A 27058-nucleotide genomic window follows, 5' to 3' on the forward strand; every position below is an offset into this window, starting at 1 on the left:
GAGGAAAAGGAGCTGGGGTTGTAGAAACCAAGTCCATTGGAGTGAACACGGAGTGGGTAGCGCAGTGGCCTTTCACTGGCTGGGCCCTGCCACCTCGCACTGGCTGTGACCTCTCCCATTGGTTGAGGAGCAGGTGCCCAGGAGGGACAGGGCTGAGCCCCCTGCAGGCCTCCAGACTCCAGAGGACAGTTCATTTGTCAACTTTCTGGACTTCATCGGCACACGTGAAACTTATCAAAAAAGCAGCGGCGACGAGCTGCCTGAACCAGACAGTGCTGCAGTCGCAGCTGCGTGGAGGGGCTGTGGGCACCCAGTGACGGCCAGGGCCCGAGCACACACACCATGGGTGCACAGCCCGGGTCACAGAGCCCAGGAGCAGGTGCAGGTGGCCTGAGGAGCCCCAGGCTGAGACCCAGCAAACGCTGTACCCACCCACTGTACCCAGTCCAGAAAGTGCTGCACCCAGCTGGGCCCGGTTTCCCTGCTCCTGAGTGGAGGCTGCCTCCACCGAGCCTCAGGGACCAGGACAGGGGGGCTGACGGGAAAGCACAGCTTGTCTCCTCCATGTGGCCCTGCAGAGTTGGCACAGGAGGTCAAGTGAGCTCCCCAAGAGCACGGTCCAGTTCCAGCCCCAGGGATCCCCGTGTGTCCCTCTCCAAAGTCAGAGTGCACAGAGACTCCAGGAGACTCCAGAGGCAAGACAGCCTGGGCTGGGGGCCACGCAGGTCGGGGGCCACGTGGGCTAGGGCATGGCGGGCACTCCAGCTGTCCCGCTCACCCATTCCCCCAGCACAGAGAGGCCAACAGGCAGGTGACCCCAATGATACAAACACTTTCAATTCAGAGTGCAGATTTAATCCACACTTTTATCATAGACAACCTCATTTTTTTTCATCTCCAAATCATCAAAACCGTATTAAAAATATAAATAATGGTCACACAAAGTTCGAGTCTATAAAAATGGACCCATTCATCTCTGTAGACCGGCGTCTCCAACAGCAGACGAGCGACATTCACCTTGGCTCACAGCACACAGCTCCCGGGACCATGTGCCAAGCCGGTGCTGGCCCGGGAAGTAGATGCCGTCCTCCTGTTGGCGTCTCCGCGCCGCCGCCCTCACTTGCTTCCCTGGGCCCAGGCCGCAGGGCTCCGTCTCGTCAGCGGTCTTAACCGAAGCAAGCAGAGCCGCAAGTGTGGCCGGTCCTACACCAGCTGCCCGTGCCCGTGCCCGTGTCGCACGCCCGGCAGGTGCAGAGTGTCGTCGTCAGACGCGTCTGCTTCATCGTCGCTCCCCGACGGCTCTGAGGGGCGTTTCAGGCCACGCTGCTTGGACACCGCCAGGGCGTACTGGATGTTATACCGGTTCCAGTCGCAGCTGTTCAAAGTGCACAGGAGTCCTGTCAGGCAAAGTGACCGCTCTCCTCTCCTGTGGGCGCCCCAGCAGCTTCCCTGGGACCCCGAGAGCAACTGGCCACAGGTGACCTAGACAGCCTCCCCGGCAAGACCAGATCCCGAGGGGCTGCTGCCCGGCTTCACACCCATTCAAGGGAGCAGAGAGGGGGCCCCCAGACTCAGTTCATGCCCCACGTGAAGAAAGTAAAGAGAAAAATCACACCCGTGTTTCCATGAGGAAACCACCCGGTATGGACGAGCTCAAGGCAAAGGACTGAGAAAACCACCGCCCTGTGGGAAACCTCAAACAAGATCCAGTTTGGCAACGTAACTGGAGCCCCCCCAGATGAATACACAACAGCGAGCTGCGTCCCCACATCAGCGCAAACCACCACACGTGGGCATCCCAGCAACGATGCGTTCACGGGATCGCCACATTACAAGGAGCCCCGTCTCTCTGACAGAGCTCTGCAGAGTCACAGAGGCCCCAACAAACAGCAGGGCAGCACTGACGCAGGACCCCCACACCCCCACGGCATCCCAGCGGGCGGCCAGGACTCTCAGAAGAAAAGCCTCCAGGAGGAAGGGCTTCTGCAAGGCTCCAAAAGACCAAGGAAGCCGTCAAGGACATAATAGGCCCCTGCCTGCGGGCGCTGGGCAGACACAGCCAGGGCAGGGAACATGCTGCTGGGGATGGAGTGGGGACCCCTGGCCACGGGCCCTGAAGGCAGCCCCGGAGACCCCAGGTGCTCTGCATGCCCACCCCTCCACTCAACCTCAGGGCAGGGGGCAGAAGAGGCGTGAGCCAGGAAGAAAGCAGCTGGCGACAGGACAGAGGCTCCTGACCCCACACGGCACTCCTTCCTCCGCTGGTCTGATGGTGGAAGGTACTGGTTTCACTGAGAGAGCGCTCTCTTTTCAACTCCTGGCCACGCCTGAAGCTGGGACCTCGAGTCCCACTGTGGGGCAGCCCCCCGTGTGGACCCAGCTGGGGATGGGGCCACCCCCCAGCACCGCTGTCCCCTCCGCACCCCCCGGCCCCGCCCACGGCAACACATACAGCCTGGAGACGTCGTCCAAGTGCCGCTGGATACTCTTCTGGAGGAACTGAACGGCTGGCAGCACCTTCCCCACCCTGCACAGGAGACCCGCCTCAGTGCATGGCCGCAGCCCACCGCCATGAGGCCCCGCTCGTGGGCACGCACGCAGCCTCCCGACCTACAGAGCCCAGCCGACGGACGGGACCACAGCCGACCCCGGGGAAGCGCTTCTGACCTGGCCTTCAACTTCTGCCCGTGCACCAGGAGCAACTTCTGCGTCCATATGAGGTAGAACTCCAGGTGACAAGACACTTCGAAGGATGAAGCCAAGAACTCCAGCACTCTCTCCACGTACAACTCCGGGAGCGAGGAGCTGACCACTTCGACTGCAGGAGCAGGAGAAAACTGGGCTTGCTTGGCAGGGACGGCTCCCATTGGGAGGAAAGGGGAGGACGGCTCTGCAGAGCCCCGAGCCCGGACATGGGGTGCTCCCGGCCCCTGGGGGCCCACCCCAGTGCTCACCCTCGTCCCAGGGCACCGACTCCAGCGCCTCCTGCAGCAGCTTCCTCTCGTTGAGCCGGAAGGCCATGAGAATGGCCCCGGTGTAGTCCTGCTGGCGCAGGGCCGCCCGGATGCGCACAGGGGTGACACCGGTGTCTAGCTCGAAAGGGTCAAACAGCATCTGCGTGTCCAGGGAGTAGACGAGGAGTCCCTCGGTGGTGGTGGCTGCCCAGCAGCGCCCTGGGTAATGAAGCCGTCGAGAGCCTTCCCGAACACCGATTTTCACTTTCCCCCACTTTTTTAAAGAACAGGTACTGGGTACGTACCATGTTCCCGTGGACCCAAACGCCAACAGCAAGAAAGGCGCATGGGGATGCGATCCTCCCACTCCCGCCCAAGCCACTGGCTCCTCCGGGAGCAATGGGGGGGGTGGTGCCAGGGTCGCGGACACAGGCTTCCCCCCCCTCCCCACTAGCACGTGCTCACAGGAGCAGACACACTCATGTGCACCATGCCCGGTCAGCTCCCCGCAGGGGCGCACACCCGTGTCTGCGGGCCACATAGCCTCAGCTGAGACACTGTAACGGCACCGTGGAGCCCGGGGAAGACGCCCGGACAAGCAGCGCCGCGGGTCAGAAAACCGCAGGCCCCCGAGCGAGGGGCTCCCAGTGCTGTCCCTGGGCCATGGTCTGCAGCCTAGCCCGCACAGTGGTACATGGCCACGCACGGCTCTGCGCCCTGCTGGGGAGTGTTGCCTATCGCCCCACACTAGCCCACTCCAAGCATCCGTGTCCTGCCAGCTCCATGGGACCACGTTTACCTGATGGTCCCAGGCCCTGTGGACATAGACCCTCCCCCGTGGCCCCTCAGATGACTGCCACATGAGAGTGGAGCTCAGGGTGGGTGCCCGCCTCCCCATTTCAACGCCCAGTAGGTCCACGGCCACCCTCTTCACTGTCCTCTGGAGAACAGCAGGACCCAGGGCCAGCCAGAGCGGTGACCAGCCCTGTCCCTGGGAGCAGAGGTGACAAGCCCAGTGTGCACCGGAAGCCCAGCGGGACTACCCCTGCCCTTCCGAGCTCCAACAACCCACCCACCACTCAGGGCTCACCGGTGGGAGAGAAGCGAAGGGAAGTCACCCTGATTTCAGGCTTGAAGTGCCGAGAGCTCATGTCACCTGGAAAACAGGGCAGCGCCTTCTTTACCACTCACAGGACGAAGGCAGGGACCCGCTGCTCTCCCCTGGCCTTCCCACTCCGTCTGCACATGCAGCAGGCATGTCCTGGGCCTCAGCGGCTGTTTCACAGGCACCACTGGCCTCCACAGACGACCCCTTGGAGCCCCTGCTCCCAAGCATCCACCCCGCTTGGCCAGCAGACAGCTTGTCTGTTTTGGCAAAAGGCCTTGGCCTAACCCCAAGGCTGGGAAGCAGGGTGGCTCCAGTCCCCAGACACCCGTTCCGTCCGGTGCTTAGCGCAGTGCACAGCTCACACGACTTCACAGGGCAGCTCTGCACCGTGGAGGCTCAGTCGCTGGGGCATCCCTGCAGCCCGACGTGCAGTGTGGGCTCTCTGGCACATGAAGCAGCATGAGCCAGGGCTGGAATGAGCTGGCCCAGGCCAATGCCAGAAGGGAGGCCAGCAGCAGAGGTGGGAGTGGGGGGCAGGGGGAGAGGCCAGCAGCAGAGGTGGGAGTGGGCAGGGGAGAGGCCAGCAGCAGAGGTGGGAGTGGGCAGGGGAGAGGCCAGCACCAGGTTGGGGTGAGGGAAGAGGCTGGCATGGGCAGGGCGGCTGCGCGGTCACGGCCGGCACACTGACTTTCTAGCTGCGTGCTGTCCCTTTCTAATGGTCTACTAAAGCCCGTGCCACCCCTTCCCTGTGAGGGGCGTGCCCTCCTTGGGCCTCTTTGACTCCAGCTCCCTGATCCCGGAGCCCACAGAGCCCTCCTCGTGGCCCACGTGGGGGTGAGTGTGAGGCACAGGGCCGGGCAGCGGCCAGAGAGCAAAGCCACAGGCCCAGACAGGCGAGGGGGCCGCGGGCTACTCGCGTGTGACAAGAGCTCCTGGACATAATCACTGCAGCCCCAAGAGGAAAGCAAAGCCGCGGTCTCCTGGGAGGAGTGGGTGCTGGGCAGGGCAGCGTGCTGCGGCCGTGGCCTTGGGGGACGCGGGGGCCCTCTGCTCACCTTTCTTCACGCCCGGCAGGGGCACCGCGACTCCATCCTCCACCCCGGCGTCCTGGTCGATCAGCGCCAGGTTGCCAAACTCTGTCATTTTCCTCCGGTTTAGAAACTCCTGGAAGGACGAAACCCCAGGGGTCTTGCTCATCAGGTAGAGGGGAAGAGCCCAGCCCCCAGACCCTGCTTCACTCACACGCCACAAACACTGGTGGAGACGTGGCCCCGCGGGGAACAGCCACGGAGCACAAAGACTCCAAGGCACGGACAAGCCAGTTTTCACCCCCGCGAGGCGGAAGCTGCTCTGAGCCTGCCGCGGGTGGGTGGGGCCGGGACCCTCCAACGCACCCCCAGCCAGCGCTCCTGCAGCCCCCGAGGGGCCGGCACACGTGGGGGCGTCTGCTCCGCTTAGCCTGCCCATCTGCAGGGACCGTCCCCTGCCCCCAACTCAGGAGGGGGCGGGCCTCAGACAGCAATGGGGGCCTGGGCGCATGGAGACGGGGCCTGGGCGTGGGGGGGGCAGGGCTGGGGCGAGGCAGCCGGCACTTCCCCTCACCTCCATGGCGTCCAGGGAGAGGTTGCAGGAGATCTCGAACTTCTTCCTGAGGATCTGCTCCTTGACGTGGTAGATACACACAAACTTGGACATCCCTCCTGCCAGCACGCTCTGGCCGTCCGCGGAGTAGCACACCGTGGTGAAGGCCCTGAAGCCAAGGGGACAGGAGCCTCGTCACTGCTGAGACCCCCGACGTGCGGCTCCCCATCCCCCCCACCCCAGCCCAAGCCCCGGGGGGAGCTCCGTCCTCAGGAGGCTCTGGCCTGGGCCTCACAAGACAACATCACCCGCTGGGCTCCGCGGCAGCACCACCCCCAGGAGAGACTCCAGAGACATGACCCTCTCTCGGGAGAGCCCTCCTGGGGCAGGACAAGGAGGCCACTTTGCCTGCCACACGCACAGCAGCCACTGGCAGGGCCGCCTGCTCAGCCCTGTGCGGGGAAAAGCTGGGCCGCTGCCGGCCGGGCTGCTCACGGGACACGAGACAGCATCGCGTGTGACACCAAAGAACCCAAGCAGCAGAAGAAAGTGACGAGACGTCATCCACCGGAACGTGCTCGTGCCGCAGACACCACTGAGAGGGAAAGCCCTGGGCAGAAAGCAGGACGTCCAGGCCCAGATCCTCCGAGCGTCGCCTATCAGGACCATGCGGACACTCCCATCACCCCGGTCAAGACCCCGACCCAGAGGAGCGGACACCCCGGATGACCTCCTGCAGCCTCGGGGAAGCACGAACCAGAACCGCGCACAGAAAGCGCCTCAGCCCGGCCCAGAGGGCTGTCGTCTAGAAGCCCGCGGGAACAAGGTGGGTGGCGGGCGAGACCGGCGCCGCAGGTGGTGCAGCCACTTTGCCAAATGCTCCAGATCCTCACAGAAGCAAAGCCTGGACACCGCGTGACCCCCCAGCGATTCCACCCCAAGACACACCCCAAAAAACCTAAGAAAAGATGCGCTCACAGCCGCCGGTCCCGCCCGATCCGCAGCCCAGGGGGCACGAGGACATGGAGACTGACCAGTCACAGACCCGACACAGGCTCCTTCCCCCCCAGGGGGAAGAGCCCCAAGGCCACACAGACCCGGGACTTCGCGGCAGAATCCGCCGCGGCTGCTCACGGAGGCACTCACTTCCCCTTGGCCGAGTGCTTGGCCGTGATCTTGTCCAGCTCCTTTCTGCCCGTCTTGAGGTCATGCCTGCCCTCGATGGAGCCCGTCTGCACGGCGTTCTCAGGGTCCCAGAAGGTGATCTGGGAGTTCAGGGTGGCCACAGCCAGCTCCGCACCGTCAGGGCGAAAGGTCACGGCCAGAGCTGGAGAGAGATGCGTCATCAGGGCCAGAGGAAGAGCTCACAGTCCTGCCGGCGGCCGCACCCTCCCCACCCTCAGCCAGCCTCACGCTGGGAAAGCCAGGCGGGCACCAGCACCCCAGGTCTGCACGTGACAGGTGGGGGCCCCCGGCTCTCCCCACAAAAGCTCCACCCTGCAGGAGAGGCCCCAGGCCCCAACCAGCGCTGAGGCAAGAGGCCCCAGGTGGGGCTGTCCCAGGACAGTCCCAGGCCAGCCTGGTGGGAGGGTATAAGCAAAAGGCCAGGCTGCGCCGGGGAAGGCACAGGAAGATCACAACAGCGCTGCAGGACAGCCCCCAGACAGACTAGCCGGGGGGGCAGGGCTCAGGGCCGAGGCCCCGCGGAGAGCCCGGCCGGCCGCCGGCAGCTGCTAGCACGTCCCAGGGCCGCGTGGGCAAGCAGAGACGCTGCGGAGGCCGCGGAGCCCAGGGGCCCGCGAAGCACCCGGGAGGCGTGCAGGGCAGGACGGCTTCACCCACGCACACAGATGCCAGGGCCCCGGGGAGCCTCCTGCGCCTACAGTCACCCTGGGGTCGAGAACAGCAGCTGCGTCTCAGGGACGGCAGCGCGGGGGGGCGCCCGGCTCGCTCTCCTGGAGAGGAGCCTGACACGGAGGAAGAGAACAGGGCCACCAACCCCAGTAGCTGGGCAGCAGCTGGGCGTCCGGGTTTACGTGTACATACAACTGGGACAGATGGATAATGGCTCCGAAACGAGGCCTCCCTCCCCAGGTGACACCTTGTACCTGTGCCCCCCATGCACCCACCATCCGAGGTCAGGCCCAGCGTCTCTGTGGTCCTCCAGCTGTCTGCCATGTCCCACAGGCGCACTGTCCTGTCCCAGGAGGCACTGGCCAGGACCGACTTCACCGGGTTAAAGCACAGACCGCTGATGGGGCCCTCGTGACCAGACAGGACCTACAGTGTCCAGAGAGGAGGTAGGAAAAGACAGCCCCGGGGACCGCGCCATGTACCAGGCCTGTGCACCGAGGCTGCAGGACGGGCAGGCTGACAACAGTCTGGGTCTCAGTGCAGGGGGGGAGGAACCACGGCCAGAAGATGCCACTGCCCCTCCCCTGGGGTCCGCAGAGGCACCCTCCCATGTGCTGTGTCCCCCACCCCCCGCCCCCAGACCGGACACTCACATCCAGGAGCCTGCCTGTCTGCATGGACCAGATGAAGACCTCGAAGGAGTCCTGGGCCCCGGCAGACACGACCTCCCCGCTGCAGTCCACAGCCACGCAAGAGAACTGGGTGGGCCGCGGGGACGTGAAGGTGCGGAAGTTCCGGTACCTGCCCGGAGACCAGGCCTCTGGCTGGCACGGCTCACAGAGCCCTGACGCCCCGAGTCCCTGGGGCCCCAGGGTTCAGGTTCATCCTGAGCCTGTCTACACTACGTGCTTCCCAGCAAGCCCACGAGCCCTCAGTCGCGCTCTCAAGGCCCGCCCAGAGAGAGGACGGAGCGGGCAGGTCACCTGTGAAGGTCGAAAGCACGCACAGTCCCGTCCATGGAAGAGGTCACAATGACGTAGCCAGTAGCCGTGAAGGTCACACCGGTGACCCCGCTTGAGTGCTCCGTGAAAGTGATGAAGCAGAAACCACTGAGGGTGTTCCACACCTTGACCTACGGGGGCGGGGGTAAGGGGTGAGGGGCGGGGCTGGGCACAGCTCAGGGCCACATGCACACGCTCTGGTCATCTCAACCACGCCCCCCTTCACAGCTATGCACACACCTGCTCCTCGCCCCTATGAGAGAGGCCTGGGGGCTGGCGGGAGCCCATGTCACCCCAAGAAGCACAACGAGCTCGCACCCACGTGACACAGCTGCCCCCATGGACTGAGCCCCAGCCGATCAGCTGCATGAACACCAGAGGCCGTGCCGTTACCACAGAAACGGCCGGCCGGCTGTCCCCTCTAAGTCCCGGGGAGCCTATGGACACCTTCTCATGAGCCTGGATGCAGCAGGGTGAGCCCCAGAGTCGGGGCCTGGCTCTCCCTCCCCGGGGGCCAGGAGGACGAGACCGCACGCCCCTCTCACCCCAGGCCAAGCCCCACCTTGCCGTCATCGCCGCCGGTGGCGAGGTACTGTCCGTCGGGGGAATAGGCCAGGGCCACCATGCTGTTGAAGTGGCCTTGCTGCTTGAGCACGTACGACTCGCTCTGCCACTCCCACACCAGCAGCTGGCCCAGGCCTGCAGAGTCATGCAGGGATGGGCTGGGGACTGTCCGAGACACGGCGGCCTGCAGGCAGACCCAGGCAGCCGGCAGCCTGACCGTCTGACCCACCGAGGCTGGTGTCCCCAGCCCCCTAACCTGAGAGAGGGTGCCCGGCAGAGACTGATGGCCTGAGTCACCGTTGCACAGGCACCTGCCCCAGCACCCCCCACCCCCAGAGGCCCACAGCCACAGGCCCAGCGGCTGACCGAGAAGGGGGCTCGGGCAACGGGGAGCTCACAGCTCCGAGGGGCGCCCAGCTCCCTCCCACGAGAGCCCCCGGCCCGCCCAGTGCGCTCGCTCGCACCGGCATATGGAAGGGGCTTATCCCGGGAGCTGGCGCAGCCCCACAGCTGGGGGGGGCGAGGGGGTCACATCAGCAGTCCGAGAGCAGCAGCTCTGTTCTTGTCCCCGCGCGACCCCACACCAAGGCGCACCTGAGCAGCCAAAGGCGACCCAGTCCCCGGAGCCGTTGATAGCGATGGACGCGATCCTCTGGTCAGAGATGCTGAGCAGGAGCGCACCATGGGGGCAGGGGGCAGGCGGGCAGTACCGTCAGCCCCAGGCCACCGCCCGCCTGGCACTCTGCGCCCCACCCCCCCGCCACGGTGCCAAGGGGTTCCTCACCTCAGGGAGTGGATGAGGTTGAACTCGGGGAGCTCGTGCAGGTGGAAGACGCCAGAGGCGAAGCCGCTGACCAAGAGGCGGGTCGTCTTGTGGTACGCGGCGGCCGTCAGCTTGTTAAAATCTCCCTCTTTGTTGAAAAAGTACCTAAGCAGACGGGGGTTCCGAGGAGCTGCGGGCGGGGCCAAACGGCCACGCTGACCTCCGCCTGCCCCGGCCCCCCGGGATCCCCAGGCCATGGGCCCTGGACCCGCGGCCCTGCCCTCTCGCTCCCGCTCCCCGAGGCTCGCCCCTCACTGAGCCTCCCTGCCCCTGCCCCTGGGACACGAGGCGGCTCCCGGCCGGCCCCCCAGCCCGGCCTGCTCTCCAGGCTGGCGCATCACATGGCAGCCCTGAGGGCGCGAGCCCCGCCACCCCCAGGGACACCTACTTGGCCAGCCGCGAGTACTTCACTTTCCCCTGCTGCTCCTCGGCCGCAGGCGCTGCCTTCCCCCGGACGGTGCGCTCCTCCTCCCCCTCCTCGTCGTCCTCCTCCTCCTCTGCGCCCTGCAGCAGCTCTGCCCTCCAGCCCGTGGGCGCTTTCAGCCGCAGGCCCTCGGGGGGGGTGTCACACTGCCACACGCACAGGGCGCCGTCCTGGCTGAGGGTGTAGAGCTGTAGAAGGAAATGCGTGAGATCGTCCCGACGCCGGTGCCCACCAGCCACGGGGCAGGCTCGCGGTCCCGGCTTCCCCTGGCCCATACGGCCCACCCCCAAGCGCTGGAAGAGGTGACCGCAAGGGACAGCCAACAGGTGCCGCTGCTCCCTGAACAGCCCCAGGTGACCCGGGAGGGCGCCTGCATCTAGGGGTGAGGCTGGTGCGTGGCTGCCATCTGGGATGCCGCTGGGCCCCCCGGGGACGCACGTCCAGACTGTTGGACTCAAAGAAGCAGGCCACGATTGCGTCCTTGTGTCCCCCCAGCGCGTAGTAGATGAGGTTGTCCCAGCGCTCGGCTCCAAACACCCACGTGGACATGTCCTTGCTCCCAACGGCGAAGCACCTGGACAGAGGAGACCGGGCTCGTCCTCAGGGCTCCCGGTGGAGCGCCAGCCAGCACAGGGGAGCCGCCCAGGGTGACCAGCCCGGGCTGCCCGGCCCGGATCTCCCCCAGTGTCGGTGGCGCCCCCACGTTCCTCAGGGTCGAATCACCGTCCCTCCTCACAGAGCTGTCCCTCTCGAGGTGGCAGCACAGGGGCTCTGAGAAGTGACCGCTAAGCCCATCAGCGGCCACGTGGGGAGCCCCGCTCCTCACGCCTCCCTGACTCTCCGTGACCCCATCTGAGGGGCCCCGCTCCTGGCACAGGCCAGCCAAACCCGGGAACCGGTGGTACCTCGCCAAAGCAGCGGGGGGCAGGGCGGCGGGTTAGGCGGCAGGGGGCCCCGCTCGGCCCCGAAGACCTGTCTGCCAGGAGCACAAGGGCTGCACTGCCCCCCTGCTCCGCCCCCCATGGTGCCCGACCCCAGACTAGCACCAGCCACCAGCCCCCACCTGTCCCTGCGCAGCCCCGAGCCAGCAGCCCTCCGGGGCGGCGGGGGAGCAGCCGTGAGGACGGGGCCAGCGCCCCTGCCGGGAGAAGCCCCCCGACCCTCCCACGGACACGGCTGCTCTGACATGCGGCACGATGGATTCTGGTGCCCTTGTCAAGGACCCGAAGCTGCGCTCTGGTTTCCAGAGACAGACGCCAGACCTGTGCCGGCCCCGCTCGCAGCCAGGAGCCCACCGACCTCCAGCCCCAGCAATGCTCAAGAGAAACCATTTCCAGGCGGAACTCTGGGATGTGACAGGAGTCACCAGGGCTCCCCATCCAACACCAGGCCCCGCCCCTGGTCTCACCTGGAGTCATCTGTCCAATCGATGCACGTGGTCTCGTCGTAGGGCCCAAAGTAAGTTTTGTCCAGGACGAAGGCATTGAATTCCCGCTTCCTCCCAGGGGCGTGGTACATCTGAGCAATGTTGCCTTTCGTGACAACGAACTTCCTGCGGCAAACAGGCCATCAGGATCCAACACCCCCAGACTCCAGAGCCCAGTGCAGAGCCTGAGGACAGCGCCCCTGCCCGGAGCAGTTTCCTACGAGAGGCGAATGTGGGGGCCCGGCTCTCCACGGCCCCCAACCCCCATCTTCTCTCACGGGGACCCTGATCCCTGCCACTCCGCTGTCCCGGAGCACAGGCACCCCCGGCGCTCTCACCAGCCTGGGGGACAGCCACCAAGACAGGGCCACACTTGGACCAGCCCCGGGGGAGCTGGAAAGACAACACGGGCTCCGTGCGACAGGCACAGAGGAGCGGCCGCTGCCTTCTAAGGGATTTCTGAGGCTGGACATGGGTTGGGGGCTCATGGCTGAAACCCAGAGCCGCCCCCTCCACGGCCTATCCAGGTCAGTCTGGGCGTGAGCACCCCAGGATAGAGCCCTCTCTCCTGGAGCCCTGAACCCGGAGCAAGGCCGGGTCCAGCCAGGACCCTATCCGCACACACTCTCCTCCCTGTGGACCTCAAACTGGGGGTCAGCGCTACTCAGAACCAAGGAGTCCTCTGTGGCTCTGTCTGCAGACCGCGAGACCGTCCGAGGCCCACGACTGTTCTGAAGTGGCTCCGGTGGCACAGCTTTAGAACCACCCGCTCCAGACGGGAGCACGAGCTGCAGAGGACGGAGAGCAGGGCCTGTGGCCACGCGGCCCGACGGGAGCCTGGAGGGCAGCCAAGAGGAGTCCTGGGCACGGGCTCCCACGCTGATGCCTCTAGTCGGAGGAGCGCCCGAGCCCGACTGCACCCGCCACGGGGTCTGGACTTGGCGCACGCCCTGCCCCGAGCCCCGGGCCCCTACCTGCCATCCGGAGAGAAGGACACACTGTGCACTGAGCCCTTGAAGTGGAAGTGGTGCAGCACGGACCTGCACACCAGGCTGACCAGCAGCGCGTCCCCCCCTGCGGGAGGGACAGTGGCAGGTGTAGAGTCACGCCAGACAGGATAGCCATGGCCCAGCCTAGGATGACACCCGGGAATGTCCACGTCCCCCGCCATGCCCTCACCCCAAAGCCCAAGACAGTCTCAGGCAAGAAAGCGACTGGGGGAGAGGACTGGAGGGGCTGAGACCCCGGTGGGATTGGTGCCGGCCTCGAGTCACCCTGCCACCTGCCTTGCCTGCCCCCCAGATGCCTGCGCTGCCACCTCCCTGCCAAGGGCGCTCACCTTCATCGATGATGATGGCCAGGCGGCCGTCTGGGGACAGCCCTACGCACTTGACGTTGTACCGCGTAGCCAAGGGCAGAGTGTTGGATTTGTTGCTGAGAGACAAAAACCACAGCGGTGTCGCTGGTCTCAGTCATGAGACAAGGAGGGGGCGGCCTCAGACCACCCACCCCTTACCCCCCTCCTGTCCCTGGCCGGCTCCGGGGCCAGAGCTCACGGCTGGTCCCCAGCTCCCTGCTGGAAAAGAGGAAATAAGACCAGGTCCCTGCAGAAAACTTGGCAAAACATATTAAAAACCTTAAAAACGGGCTTTGGTTTGGGGAACCCGGTGGCTCAGTCAGTTGAGCGTCTTTCTATTTTGGCTCGCTGTGATCTCAGGTCACGGGATGGAGCCCCACGACAGCCTCTGCGGTCAGTGGGGAGTCTGCTCGAGGTCCTCTCTCCTCTGCGCCCTCCACATGCACAAGCACACATGCAGGCACGCACGCCCCCTCTCACACAAAAAAGTAAACTGGGGGGGACTCTGATTGTCCGTAGAAGCGCATCCCAGGAGTACTCCGCGAAGGCTATCAAGTCCCCAAACTGGAAATGCGCTAAATGTTCCCCAGAAGGAGTTAACCCCAGGGCCTGCACAGCCCCGTGAGGCTGTCATCACAGGATGGGAAAGTAAGTAACACGAGAAACAAGAAGGCAGCAGCCGTTGGCTTGGACTAACTCTGCGCCCCACTCTTCTGCTCTCTGGTTTCCACCGAGCGTGCAGTCCTCACTCCAGCCCCGTTAGCTGTGACCATCTCGCCTGCTGGCCCAGGGCGCCCCGCCCGGGCACTGCTCTCGGGGGCGTCAGGAAATGAGTCCCAGAGAGGATAGGAACCATCGTCCCACTGCACAGACCAGGAGGCGGAGCCTGCAGAGCCAGACACAACTCCAGGCACCCCCAGGCAACAGGAGGGTCTCACCCTGGCCACGTGACTCTGGGAAAGGATGACAACCGTTCATGAGTCCTTCCCCTTGAGGAGAAAGGAACAGAGCCACGTGCCGGTTCAGGAGAAGGAAAGCGAACCTGGCAAGTAGAACTGGGCTGCGGCGAGCTCGGCGCTGGCCCAGCAGAGGGTCCAGGGTGGCCTCCCAAGCCAGCACCCAGCACGATGACCGAGACTCCAGGGCTTAGGCGAGGGCCTAGAGGGACTAGAGCAAAGCAGTCCCGCGAGTGACGCGCTGACACTACGCACACCTGCAGAACCTCCCCTGGGTTGCACTAGGAAGGGGAGGAGGAGGGAGACACGGTCAGTTTTTGCTGCGCGCTGTAACCGTCCGTGCTGTTCAAGTCATTTCAACACTTACTTTTTAAGGTCGAATACGGTGACTCTGTTTCCCACAGGGCTGATCAGTGAATTTCCATCACACGTAAAATTCAAGTTTCCACACCGATACACTGTCCCCAGCAAATTTGAAAACTGAAAAACAAGTAGGCCATCTTAGTACAAAGAAAGCCCCAAACTGCAGGAAAGGCTAAGGGAGGCCTCTGGTCCAGGGCGGTGCAGAGCTCGCCCGCCCCCCCAGGTCCCTGGCCATTCCTGGGTCCCTCCTGGCACGCTTCCTGACCACCTATGCAGCCTGGCCAGGAGGGACACAGGAAGGGGAAGGGAGTCCCAGCCCCGGGGGCTCCAAGCCCTGCCAAAGAGAGTGAGGGCCACGGTGAGCGTCTGGGGGTGAGGTCTCCACACACGAAGGGGACCCACCCTGCAGCGAAAGAAGAGCTGAGCAATGGGCGGCAACCCCCCAGCACCCTAGCTCAAGGCCACCCCAACAAAGCAACCCTCCGGAGCCCAGTCCGGGAACTCATCAGACTGAAGGGCGCCCTGGAGACGGCGCTGCGCCCCGGGTCTGCGCCCTGCAGGCCCTCCCAGTCTCCACCGGCCAGGCAGGGCCGCGAAGAGCTCAGCACAGAGCGCGAGCAGGGCCTGCAGGGCAGCGCGACGGGCAGACCTGATCCGCAGGCGGGTCGGGTGGGCCCCGGACAGCAGGAGCCGCGGGAGCGCACCGGGAGCAGCCCGGCCGGCGGCGTCCGGGCCAGGCCGGGGCCCCGGAGGAGTGCGGAGCCCGACGAGGAGCGGACCCACGGGGCTGGCCCGCGAGCGCGTAGAGCGGCCCCGCCCGCGAGGAAGAGGAGGGCAGGCGCCCCGCGAGCCGCCGGGAGCCAGGCCCGCCGCCCCTCTCCGCGCCGGGGCTCGCGCTCTCCCGCCGCCTGTCCGTCCGGTCCGGGGGCCGCCGCGCACCGCCCCGAGGCCGGCCGCGCGGGCTACAGGCTGACAGTGCGCTCCGGCCCGCGCGCGCCCCGGCCCCGTTCTCCCGACCCGCCGCCGCTCCCCGGACCCCGCGCCGCGAACCCTCCGGCCGCGCCCGCGCTCACCCGGTACGCGAACTTCATCGCGGCCGCCGCACGTGTGCCGCCGCGCCGCCGCCGCGCCGCCCGCCGGCCCCAAGCAGGCACTTCCGGGCCTGGCCGCGCGGCACCACAGCGCCCTCAGGAGGCCCGGAGGGGCGGTGTCCCCCGAAGAGGAGCCCAGCCTTCAAGCCGCGCCCACGCCTCCTCCCCGGGGCGGAGCCCAGACCTCGTGCCCCGCCCCCGCCGCGCCCTGAGGCGGAGCCCGGAACACGCACCCACCCCCGCCGCGCTTCGAGGCGGAGCTCCGTCCCGCGGGCCACGCCCCCGCCACGCCCCGAGGCGGACCCCAGGCCTCGTGCCCCGCCCCCGCCGCGCCCCGCGGCCGAGCCACCCCCCGGGCGGCACAGCGGCCTGACCCGCCGCGAGGCTGGAGCTCGGGTCCAGCCGGGTGGCCTCGCCCCCGCGCTCGCAGAAGGTTGAGGCCCGCCCGGAGTAGACGAGGCGCCCCGACTCCGTCCTCCCTTAACGGCTCCGCAGGACGAACGGGGGGCGGGGCCCGAACGGGGAGCCGCGCGGGGAGCCGGAGACGCGCACGGGGGACGCGCGAACGCCGCGGCGGCAGCTCCGTTCCCAGGCGTGCGGCCCGCGGCTCCGTCCAGGGGGGCCCCGAGCCCGGAGCTCGCACGTCTTCGGTCCTGCGGGCTGCGGGGTGACGAACCACGACGAAACCCCCCGTGCCCCCGCGAAGCGGGCGGTCGGAGCCGGAGTCCGCAGCAAGGGTCGGGGGAGGAGACGGGGACGTCCTTCAAGTCCGCGCGCGCGACCTCCATGCGCCTCAGCAAAGAATGACGTTCAGACAGCAAAGTTTCTCCTTAAAATGTGTATTTCCAGAACGGTAGTGCTTACATTTTAAAGTCTTAATACAGTGGTTTTAGCCTAACGGTATATTACAGGATAATGCGAAAAATGCCTCTCCCAGTAACCATGACAACGCAGTTGGTTTAATCCTGCAGCGTCCAAGTCACCAGCGAGCCACCTGCTCCAGTCTCGGAATCCCAGCCTTTCGGGTCTGACAGCCCGACGCACGCGATGAGTAAACCGAGAGGGGCGCGTTCATGAAAACGCAAATGAAGTCCAAAATCATGGGCTTATTTTAAAGATCACAGCTGACAGCGAAACATTCAGATCAGCATAGTTCAGTCTTTAAAAAGTAGTATGACTTCTTATTTTTATGGACACGTCTGGAGTGTTTCTTTGATTCTGTAACTCAATCTTATTTTAATCAAGAAAATCCGAACAGAAGCCTGTGTGTGTTGTCTCTGCTGACCACAGACCTCAACCGAGACCTACTAACTAGCATAGAATCCAACCCGCGACCCGCTGCGCTGACAATGGACTGGAGGTAAAAGTCATTTTCAGATTAAATACAACAATTTCCACATTAGAACCAGAAGTTATAATTTTTCCAATCACAGGAAACCCCATGAAATTCACCAAAATTATAACTTATACCCCTTTCCACTTGCTAGATTTCATGTTGCACAGTATGTGTAAAACGGCTGCATCTTCTGTCTTAGATGCTCATTTGATATCCAGCTTCACAATTATTTAACAGCTGCTCCATCTTTATTAACAAAATCAGCTCGTCTCAAACACATAAGCCTTATTTTATTTGAGAAATAACAGAAGCCCAATTACTGCTTTTAAAAAAAAAAGATCAAGTTTTAGGTAACATGTTTCATTTCTGTAGAACAAAACAGAACAAAAATAGAGGCACTCACCCAAAAAATCTTATGGGTAATTGGGGGGTGGGGCAAACCAGCCATAAATTTGAATTTATACCAATTGAAAACAGTAAAAAACCCACCAAGAACACTTAGGATTTCTCCATTTTTTTCCCCGAGTATGTTATGTAACTAGAGAGGATTTCGTCTGGGGTTAGAACCCAGACACTAAAAAATCAAACAGAAACAAGGTAACCATCGAATCACCCCCGCCCCTCCCCCCCAGGGGGAGAGGGAAAGCCACATGATACTCAGTGTGAGCCTTTTCTGCCAGAATCAAATCTCAAAGTTCTCCTCACTCAAAGGGCTTGGCCGGTCTGGAGGCCATCGTCAATTTTTACAACAAAACAAGTTTATTTGAGAAACCCTAACCTATCTATCATTAGATTCTGAAGTTCTAATTTGCCTAACTAGTTGACCAAGTCGATTAGTTTTAAAGTGCACCTAAGGAAGATAGTTTTCTGAACGGTTTAATTAAACACACCAATATTCGTCTTCTTTACACGTTTCCAATTTCTGTAAATGAAAAAGACATGGGGCGGGGTGCGGGGACTCACACCACCTCATTTGTTGAGGGAGTGGAAAGACAGAACACAGAAGGGTGCACTCAGCTGCTCTGTGTACCCCGAGCCGCCCCGTGGCCCCAGCTCCCCGCCGCGCCACCACACTGGCCTCTCCCACAGGCGACCGGCAGGACCGGTGGCGCCAGCGGCTGCGAAGGTCCCTTTCCTCTGGGGCTCACATGCTTGAGGTTGCCCTGACCTCTGTCGGACCTGACTACACTCGCTCGATCAGTCTGCTCCGCTCGATTCCAAGCACACTTTCCCAGGGAAGTAAGAGTTCTCTATTTCTTATGTACAAAAATACATTGCTCTGGAGAGCTGGAAAGGGTTCCATACACCCAACACTTATTTACAAGCTGTGACGCTCACACCAGTAAAAACAAACACACATTTATTTTCTCCTTGATTTTTGGTGCAACTTATACATAAACATTACATCCGTTAGTCTGTACTTTTAAAAATAATAAATCAACCATATGTACAATTAAATTTACAACCAAAAGCAAATTAACCCATTGGTATGGCGTGACTGCGATTTTAGTGGACCGGCAGAGAATATTCCAAGACTTTTCGTCCTTCCCACAACCAAACTAGAAGCACACTGAGAGGGCCGCCCCCCCCCAGCCCCCCTGAAATGGAGCCTCTTAATGTCTAGGACTTAAGGTGCAGAAGAAACATATTGATTATACAGTGACGATGACATGTCAACACTTTAAAGGTGAGAAGAAAACAACATATCACCCCCCACATATATAATGGTAATTAAAATAAATACATATTTAATTTCAAGTGCATATTGACATTCAGTCAACATCATGGGGAACAGGGGTTCCAGAAACGCTTGTTCCTAAACTAGTTCAATGCCAAGTTGTCCCTTAGGCCCTGGTCTCGTCTTCACCGAGTAGCTTTAAGATGGCTCCAGCTAATGGAGGCTCCAGGTCCACCCAGTGGGCCACCCCAAGGCAGAGAAGGGGGGGTCCTTCCGTTCCCTCCCCACCCAGCCCTCAGCCTCACTGACCTGCCCTAACGTTTCTAGAAATAGAAAATCACTACGTATCTCGGGTAAAAGATGGTGTTTCAACCCCCAGGAGACTCACAAATCCACCGGGGCTGGAATCCAGAGGGCAGCCGTGTGACCAGGAAGGCACACACGTGTGACGACTAAGACGGCAGGGCCTGCCGTGTGTCTCCCTGGAAGGCACACGGACTCCATGAGGAACCAGGAGACGGGGAGACGGCCAGGTGAGGGTGCAGGGAGGGGCAGGGCTCTGGGCAGACACTGCAGGACGCCAACACAGGGACCCAGGGATGGGGACAGGAGAGAGCAATGAGTCCTCTTACAGCATGGACAACACAAAAATGACGCTGGAACACAGCCGACCGGCCGCACGCCAAAAATCCTCCGATGCTTCCGTGGCCAGGCAGAAGCACCGCGACTCCGGGTAGCGCTAGGATGTCACGATGGAGAGAGCAATGGAGCCAGGATCCCTTCCGGTGCGCCCACACCCGGCGGGGGCGTGTGCGGACCCGAGGCGCGGTCATGTGACGCTGACTTCGAGGACGTGGTCGTCTTTGCTGGGGATGACCAGGACCTGCGTGCCCGCGCTCGAGTTGAACACCTGGCCCTGCGGCAGCGCCTGGAGCCGGGGCATGGGCAGGCCTTTGTGCTCGCCGCTGGAGGCCGGGTGCGCGCCGCCCCGGCTCCTGACGCTGCCGCTGTCTGGCTGGTCGTCCAGGTGCTTGTCCAGCGACAGGCTGTCACTCTCTATCCAGCTATCTGCAAAACATACCACGGGTGACACCCCGGCCGGCAACCTGGCCCCAGCCACCCCGGGGAGCAGCAAGCCGCCCCAGCGGCCTTCAGCGCACGAGCAAGCCAGGCGGCCCCTCTAAGAGAAGCGAGCCCACGCCGTCTGAGGACCCACGGCGGCTTCTGAGCAGATGCCCAGAACCTGCGGCCCCCCCGCACCCCCTGCCGGCTGCTGCCCATGAGCAAGCCCGATGCCCGCGAGGCGAGCATCCCAGTGCCCGCACGGAGCTCTCCCTCCCTCTGACAGTGGCTGCACCTTTCCCCTTCAAGCGTCCTTACCGGCGTCCAGTTGTGAGGAGTGCGCCGAGTGGTGGGGGAGGTATTTAAACAGCCTGACGTCGGGGAGGGGGAGGTAGCCCGCGAAGAGGGGCATCACCTCCATGTGGACGCGGTGCGTGGCCTGGGCGGCCACGGGCATGGAGATGACGCCAGAGCTCTTCCCGCAGACCGCCCAGTTGCTACTGTTGTCGACCACTGAAACAGAGGGAGAGCACTGGTCGGGCCCCAGCAAGGGCCGTGCACAGCCCCCACTCCAGAGCGTCAATGCAAACCGGGCACATTCTAGACCTTCCTGTCCTCTGACTGCACCTCAACAGGGAAGCGTGGCTCGGTGACAAGATACACACGAGAGCCACAGGGAACATCACCTTCTTTTCGAGTTCATAAATGAACAGGGATTCGGTTTTACTCAAAACCTTTGTATGTCAGGCTTCCAGAGTAGGGGGGCTCTGGATGTAGAATCTGGAACAGGGACGGGACAGGGTAACGGTCTGTCTAGGAAGTGGTGGCATCAGACCAGGGATCCCCACCCCAACTCTGCCGCTCAGACGAGCCTCTTGATGGCACAGAAAGAGCTTACGGAAAGGCCTTCTCCCAGCACAGCAGACATTGTTAACACACGGCAGGCATTAGCAGCAGCGATTAAAACAGCCGCGACGTCCTTCAGTGTAACCAGAATGTGTAACGCACTCATCACTCAGAAGTTGGCGGGCCGGGAGCTTGTCCTCGACACACCGAGGGCCTTGCCAAGAGGGGACGGCAGCTCTGTCAAGGGGACACTGGGCAGGGCCTAGGAGCTCCATGGACCAGAAGCTCCCTGAGGAGCAAAGAAGGGGTCGCAGAAGGCTGGCTTCCCACAGAGGGGGATGGGACGGGAAATCTGCTGGGGACAAGCGGCATCCGGGAAGGAGACCGGAGCAGTTCTCAGAGGGTGGTCCCGGGGCACCTGGAGGTCCCACTGCCGCCCTTCTCCCCAGGCTGCCACACGCCCCGGCGCCCAGGACCGGAGGCCTGAGCGTGAACCAAGGCCCCCCCGTGCACAGAGAGGTGTACCAGTGGCTTCCTCACCACCATGCACCTGAGGATAGAAATCGCCAGTTTTACTTAAGGACGTCGTCCTTTGTGAAGTCGTCGAAATTAATTTTATTAAATCCAATCCTTAAGGAAAGATCTTTTCAACTCTAAGTCTGAATGATTACAGACTCTCGAGAAGCTACACCCCGTGAGAGGGCCCCCAGCCCCCGAGCTCCCGGGGACTGCCCCCTGCTGTGCTCTTCCGTCTGGGGTATTGGGCCGATGTCGTCTCAAAAATGAAGGCCGTGAGCCTGTCGCTTCGAAGAAGTTGCCGGTGATGCCATCTGAAACCGATCGAGGGCGGGAATCTCGGAAAACCTGCCTTTGCCGTGGCAAGCCCGGCAGTGTCCCAGCAGTGTGGGCCAGAAGTGGGTGCCAGCCTGCGAGACTGCCCAGTGAAAGGCGCCCAGCGTGCGCGATCCGCACCCCTCAGGAGCCATGTTTCCCACGTGGCCAAGGCATGCCACGAAATGACATCAGGGTAAAGGGGCCTCTCAAACCACCAGCCAGATTTGCGCGTGGGAGGAAATAGAGCATGACAAGTTCATTCACACATGTCCGGGGCCACGCTGTCACTGGCCTGGAAAAAAGAACCACTGGCCCAGTTTCGGTGAAAAGCCAACAGCCTCAGCTATTAAACCCCTTTACCAGCTGTGGATCTAAGCGGCCCTAGAGCGTCCTCTCGTCCCTCCACCAGGGTTCCGGGCGCCAGCTCGGAGGACAAGCCAGCTCCCTCCTGTGAAGCCGTACGTTAGGGAGAGCCGAAGGAATGCAAACTAACGTCATTCTTCTATCTTTGGTCTTGTTTTGTTGTGAAAAACAGTTCTTTTTCAAACACGAAGTTATGGAATGCGTTTACTGTGATTTTTAAGTAACTGAAGAAAGAAATTTTTGGCTCCTCAAGCATTTCTTAAGAGCACACACGCTCCTGACAGCCCCCCAGACTGCGAGCTACTCCCAAAGCAGCCAAGGCACTGGAAGAGGTGGGTGAAGTGGGTCTGGAAGGGGTCAGGCGGTGGGCGGGGGGGGGGAGGCAGTCTCAGGCGGGGATTGGGGGCCGGGGACAGGAGGAGGCCTGGAGGGAAGAGGTCAGGGCCCGGACCCAACCACACAAGGACTGCGGGGTGGCAGAGTTGGGACCCTGCTCCCGTGGTATTGGGAAGACCCCGAGTCATGGGCAGAGAGGGAAGGCCAGCTCCAGGGCCACCATGTTCTCCACACTGGGCCCAACGACTGCTTGAGGATCTCCCAGGAGCCAAGTCTAACGTCCTAGCAGCCTAGGACCACGCCACATAATAAAACAGTCAAGTGAGCTTTTCTGATTCTAGAACATTCTCTCTTCAGATCAGGAACACTGCACCCTGTGGAAAAGAGGCTACAAACCCTTCATGCGCCGGGGCAGCCCAGCAGCCCGGGGAAGAGATGCATCCAGACGCACCTTCGTACATCAGCTTGGTCGAAAAGTACTCGTCAGTCTCCATCAGCGCTTCGTCCTTGTCCACCTCCAAGAGGTCCGAGAGCCGCGTGATGGACACCTCCAGCGAGCAGAGCGAGCCCGTCCGACAGTGCTCCGTGCCCGAGGGGGGGAGGATCTCCGCTCTCACGTTATATAATGTCTGCACGAGAAAGAGAGAGACAGGCACAAGTGTCCACACAGCGGGCAGAGGCGCTCCCCCAGCCCCGGGGGTGCTGCCCACAGACACGAGGGACAGGGACGGAGGGGCCACGTGGGCTGGGAGGGCTGCTGGGCACGGCCCCGCAGCAACCACCTTGCAGGGACTCGTGCCTGGCAAGTCCCCACCGAGTGCTCTCACTCTTGTTCTCGCGCCGACCTTCCCAGAGCATGCACAACAGTAGGGAGGACAGGCCCTTGCCCCTGCACGCCTATCACCCAGACTCAGGATCACCAACGTTTTGCTCCATTTGCTCTCTCTCTGTGGATCAACGTGTACTTCTCTGCCCAGGGCCCTGAAGGCAAATTCCAGAGCACCTGTGGCTTCACCACTCTGTGCCTCAGCAGGCGTCCCTAAAAACATGGACTTGCCCTCACAGACACGACGCCAGAACCACAGCGAGCAGAGTCAGTCTTTCCTCGCCGCTGTGTGGTAGCAGAACCTACCTTTGGCTGAATGCTCCTTTGTCCCCAGTGACCTCTGTGCCCAACGGCCTCCCCCACTCACACCTGCTCGACACCTTCCCTAACCTGGGACCAGCAAGACCTGGCCTGCCCCGGGGTGGGTGGCCTCCCCCACTCCACTCCTCCCCGGAAGGATGTCGGGGACAAATGCTGGTGAGGCTGTGGCAGCTGGAGCCCTCGCATGTCACTCGAGGGAGTAAAGGGACGTCCCTTTGGGAAACAGAGCGGCGCCTTCTCAAAAAGACCACATGCTCTAAAACAGGACCGTGGGGACAGTCGCACCACCCTGCCGGTGGACCTGCTGTCCTGAGGCAGACACCGCGAGGGGCTGAGCCGCGCGGCAGGTAAGTGACATGACTCAGTAGCGCTTTCCTGAGAAAAGTGGTGTCTCTGTTTCCGGCCCTCGGAGATGACCAGTTTTCAAACGCTGACCTGTTTGCACAGCTCCAGAGAAATCCGAACCCGTGCTCATGACACAGAGAGGGAGCAGAGAGACCGCAAGCGCGTGACCAAACGCCATGGCGAGCACACCAGAGGGCTCGCACGCAGACTCAGGCCCATGTGGGGTTTGACGTGGCGCTGCTGGGCACACGCGGAAAGGTGCCCGCGTGTGTTACAGAGAGAGACCACGCTGGCGAGGACATGGAAGCCGAAGGCCGATGGAGAGACAGAGCAGGAGGGTCAACACAGCGACTCAGCTGGAAGGAGGCGCTGAAGACACCGCTGGGGTCAAGCGCTATGAACACGAGCACATCCTCTTGTGGTCCGACGGTTCCAGGAGTAGAGCCAAGGAAACACCACAAACCTGCGTTCTGATTGACCCAGTACAAAACCCAAGTCTCGCCAAAGACATGGAAACACACGCGCATTTCCCTGCCCAGCTCAAGGCCACTCCAGCCCGCATGTGACGCGCGGGTTATAGGACAATCGTCAGGATGTGGAGGCAGTAGATTTTGATAATACTTCCCGTTTTTCTTTTAAAAAGAAAGCCCCCTTAGGGCACCCGGGGGCGCTCAGTCAGTGACGCGGCTGCCCTCGGCTCAGGTCATGGTCCCAGGGTCCTGGGATTGGGCCCCACATCGGGTTCCCTGCTCGGCGTGGAGCTTACTTCCCCCTCCAGCCCTCACCGCGCTCATGCTCTCATCTGCTCTCCCTCTAGCTCTCAAATAAAATCTTAAAAAATAAATAAATAAAAAGAAAAAGAAAGCATCTCGGTGATCCTAGCATCTAGGATCAAGAAGAAAGGACTCTAAGAAATAGTTCCAGAACATTCTAAACATGAGCAAGAGAAGAGAGAGCAGAGAATCCGAATCTTCACTCTTTACACTCATCTCATGACCACCAGCGAGACTGCACGAGGGCCAGACCCCTCGCTTGAAAAGGACCGGGTGTCTACGGCACAGCCAGCCAGTGACCGAGCGGCTCCAAAGGCCAACTAACCTCCTGGGTAGTTGCTTCCTTCTACTGGAAGATTCTTCTCTGACTTTTGTAGATTAAAAGGAGTACGATGTCACCTTCCACGTTCCCACCCCACACTCCCACCAGAAAAGAATACGATACGTACAAAAAAATTTTCCACTTGAAATTCGTACATGTAGGGCTTTAAGGGGACCGAGAGCTGTCCTTCAGAAGCTGGGGAGAATCCAACGGAGAAGCGACAGCGCAGAGAAGGGGGGGGCTCCCGCGGCCACAGCAGCTCCCACACGAAGAACACGGACTGCTTGCTGTGGATGGCCTGCGGAGACAGACACCGGCGTGGAGCACACACACGCAGCCGCCCCGCCGCCCGCGGGGTCCCCGCCCGCCCGGCCCTGTGAAGACAGCACCAGGCTGGTTGGAAGGGTTTAACCCTTTGGGGCGCCTGGGCACACGGAACAAGACAGTCAGCACCGGCCAGGCAGCCCGCACATGAGCAGGACCCCTTTACAAAGCCACACCAACACACAGGGTCTCTTCCCAGGGCACAGACAGGTGTCTCGTCGCAGGTGGGACGGGGGACGGCATCCATGCCATCAGCAGAAGCTCAAGAAAGGGCCTGCAGTTACACAGGCCAGAGCGCAGGGCGGGACCGTCTGACTCTTGTACAAGGACGAGCGTCGTTCTGTCTCCTAATTTACCCCGAATGCCGCTCCGCGCCCAGCGTAAAACACGAACACACACAGGACAGTGACAAAGCTGGGTGTCCCCGCCCTTGGGGACGCACGCACTGTTGGCTTGTCACCGGGGAGGCCACGCTTTCCTCAGACCCTCCTGGCCACTCAGGCGTCCCATGCGGGCTTGCACCCCGCGCTGTGCGGAGGGCTCTGCGCTCGCCTCTGGACAAGGCTTACCTGCGGGGACTGGGCATTCAGAGGCACGAGCTGCACGTCAGCACCGCAGCCGGGGTCCACAAGGTCACCGTCCGACAGCTGAAAGTCAAGTTCCGACAAATTCTGGACACACACCTGAATGTACTTCCTAAAGCAGAAAAGCAGAAAAGCAGATTTTGAAACTTAACAACTGTATTAAATGTGCTTTGGTTAAGAAGACTCTCTCTGGGGAACCAAAAAGTGACCCGGCCACATAAGACCAGTCGGTCTCACACGGGAACGCGCCCCCCGAAACCGCACCTCCCCAGACAAGCTACTTCTGAGGAAAAATGGGTCAAGGGACGGGCCATTCTTGACCCAGTGTTAACACACGATCGTAGATGGCTCGCGGTGCGTGAGGATGGACAGAGGGGCCACTGCTCCTGGAGAGACCACGCACAGGGCTCCCGTCCGTCCCTGTTACACAGGAAGAGTCTGAGAGAAAGCACCCCAACTTCTGAGACATGCCGGTGTCTCTAGCCACTGACGGGTGTGGTCCCTCCCCATAGCGGGAGCGTGCCAGGCTAACGTTGGCTCTAGATACAGATCTGACAGCCTGGTGACCCATTTTTGCAAATTTCAGCAACAGATGAAAGTGAAAGGAGTTTTACAGGGAGAGGCCACACGCCGCCCTGAGCCCAGGGTCGGCGCCCACCGTCACTGGCAGTGGGACAAGCAGACGCTGCCTCCCGAAGCTGATGGACGGAGCACGGGGCTCCCCCCAAACCATCTGGTCCAAAGGCTGAGTCAGATTCTAGTGCGTGCGGCTTTGAGAGCCGTGAGAGCTTCTCAACAGGAAGCAGTCCTGCCCCCGTGGGCGGTATCACCCGGCATCTCAAGGTGGATCTTTCGTTGTCATGATGGGCATGGGGAGAATGAGAGGCGCAAGATGGGGGAGCTAGGGGTGCTACTGAACACTACAGTGTGTGGGCCAGACTCTCAGGCCCACAAACAAGTTCTTGGACCCACAGCATCTTCGGCGCCGAGGCTGAAAATCCCCACCCAGACGTATCCAGCTGCCGGCAGAGGAACCAAGAAACACGAACCCCCAAGAACGCGACCAAATTCAGAATGCTGGGCCTTCTCTCTAGAGGACTGAACTGAGCTCAGCAGAGGGCCAGCGGCTTGAGAAATGGGAGGACAGATAAAAAACGATCTCATCGGGGCGCCCGGGTGGCTCAGTGGGTTAACCCTCTGCCTTCAGCTCAGGTCATGATCTCAGGGTCCTGGGATCGAGCCCCGCATCGGGCTCTCTGCTCAGCAGGGAGCCTGCTTCCTCCTCTCTCTCTGCCTGCCTCTGCCTCTGCCTACTTGTGATCTCTGTCTGTCAAATAAATGAATATAATCTTTAAAAAAAAAAAAAAAAAGAAAATTATCTCATCATCAAACAGGGGCTTAGTTTGGATCCTACATCCTAAAACCGTTGGTGCACGGTCACTTCTGAGACCGCTGGGGACACCTGACCGTGGACGGGCTGCGGTGCAGCTGCAGGAAATCACCGAGAACCCGCACGAGCGGACCACAGCATCAGGACGGGGAAGAAAGCCGGCTCAGCATCCCCGAGGCCACGCTCTGAGCGGCAAGGTGTGCACGGCGGGACAGC

The 27058-nt window shown here is 61.9% G+C and overlaps 2 protein-coding genes across 6 annotated transcripts in view; both read right to left on the reverse strand.

Moving 5' to 3' along the window:
• Positions 1 to 816: 816 nt before the first annotated feature.
• On the reverse strand, positions 817 to 15562 carry PWP2 (PWP2 small subunit processome component). The gene is made up of 21 exons (XM_047718738.1): positions 15485 to 15562; positions 14416 to 14528; positions 13075 to 13169; positions 12710 to 12809; positions 11718 to 11861; positions 10748 to 10883; positions 10274 to 10497; positions 9847 to 9990; positions 9657 to 9727; positions 9061 to 9197; positions 8481 to 8629; positions 8151 to 8298; positions 7773 to 7923; positions 6790 to 6970; positions 5665 to 5812; positions 5118 to 5226; positions 4045 to 4110; positions 2955 to 3173; positions 2668 to 2818; positions 2453 to 2527; positions 817 to 1375 (listed from the first exon to the last, which is right to left on the reverse strand). Exons 1-21 carry the CDS (start codon positions 15500 to 15502, stop codon positions 1204 to 1206), a joined length of 2751 nt encoding a protein of 916 aa, XP_047574694.1. The 5' UTR covers positions 15503 to 15562; the 3' UTR covers positions 817 to 1203.
• Positions 15563 to 18177: 2615 nt separating this feature from the next.
• Positions 18178 to 27058, reverse strand: part of TRAPPC10 (trafficking protein particle complex subunit 10) — a 76477-nt gene continuing 67596 nt past the window's right edge. For 4 of the 5 annotated variants that reach the window (XM_047718684.1, XM_047718724.1, XM_047718716.1 and 1 more), the window contains 5 exons: positions 25438 to 25564; positions 24672 to 24842; positions 22409 to 22586; positions 19897 to 20091; positions 18178 to 19584 (listed from right to left, as the gene is read on the reverse strand). In XM_047718684.1, coding sequence (XP_047574640.1) covers positions 19346 to 19584; positions 19897 to 20091; positions 22409 to 22586; positions 24672 to 24842; positions 25438 to 25564 — 910 coding nt within the window. In that variant the 3' untranslated portion in view covers positions 18178 to 19345. The remainder of the gene's footprint in view (positions 19585 to 19896; positions 20092 to 22408; positions 22587 to 24671; positions 24843 to 25437; positions 25565 to 27058) is intronic. The other variant, XM_047718705.1, reaches the window with a different exon arrangement.

This window comes from Lutra lutra, chromosome 1 (assembly GCF_902655055.1).
Source record: "Lutra lutra chromosome 1, mLutLut1.2, whole genome shotgun sequence".
Classification (NCBI taxonomy): domain Eukaryota; kingdom Metazoa; phylum Chordata; class Mammalia; order Carnivora; family Mustelidae; genus Lutra; species Lutra lutra.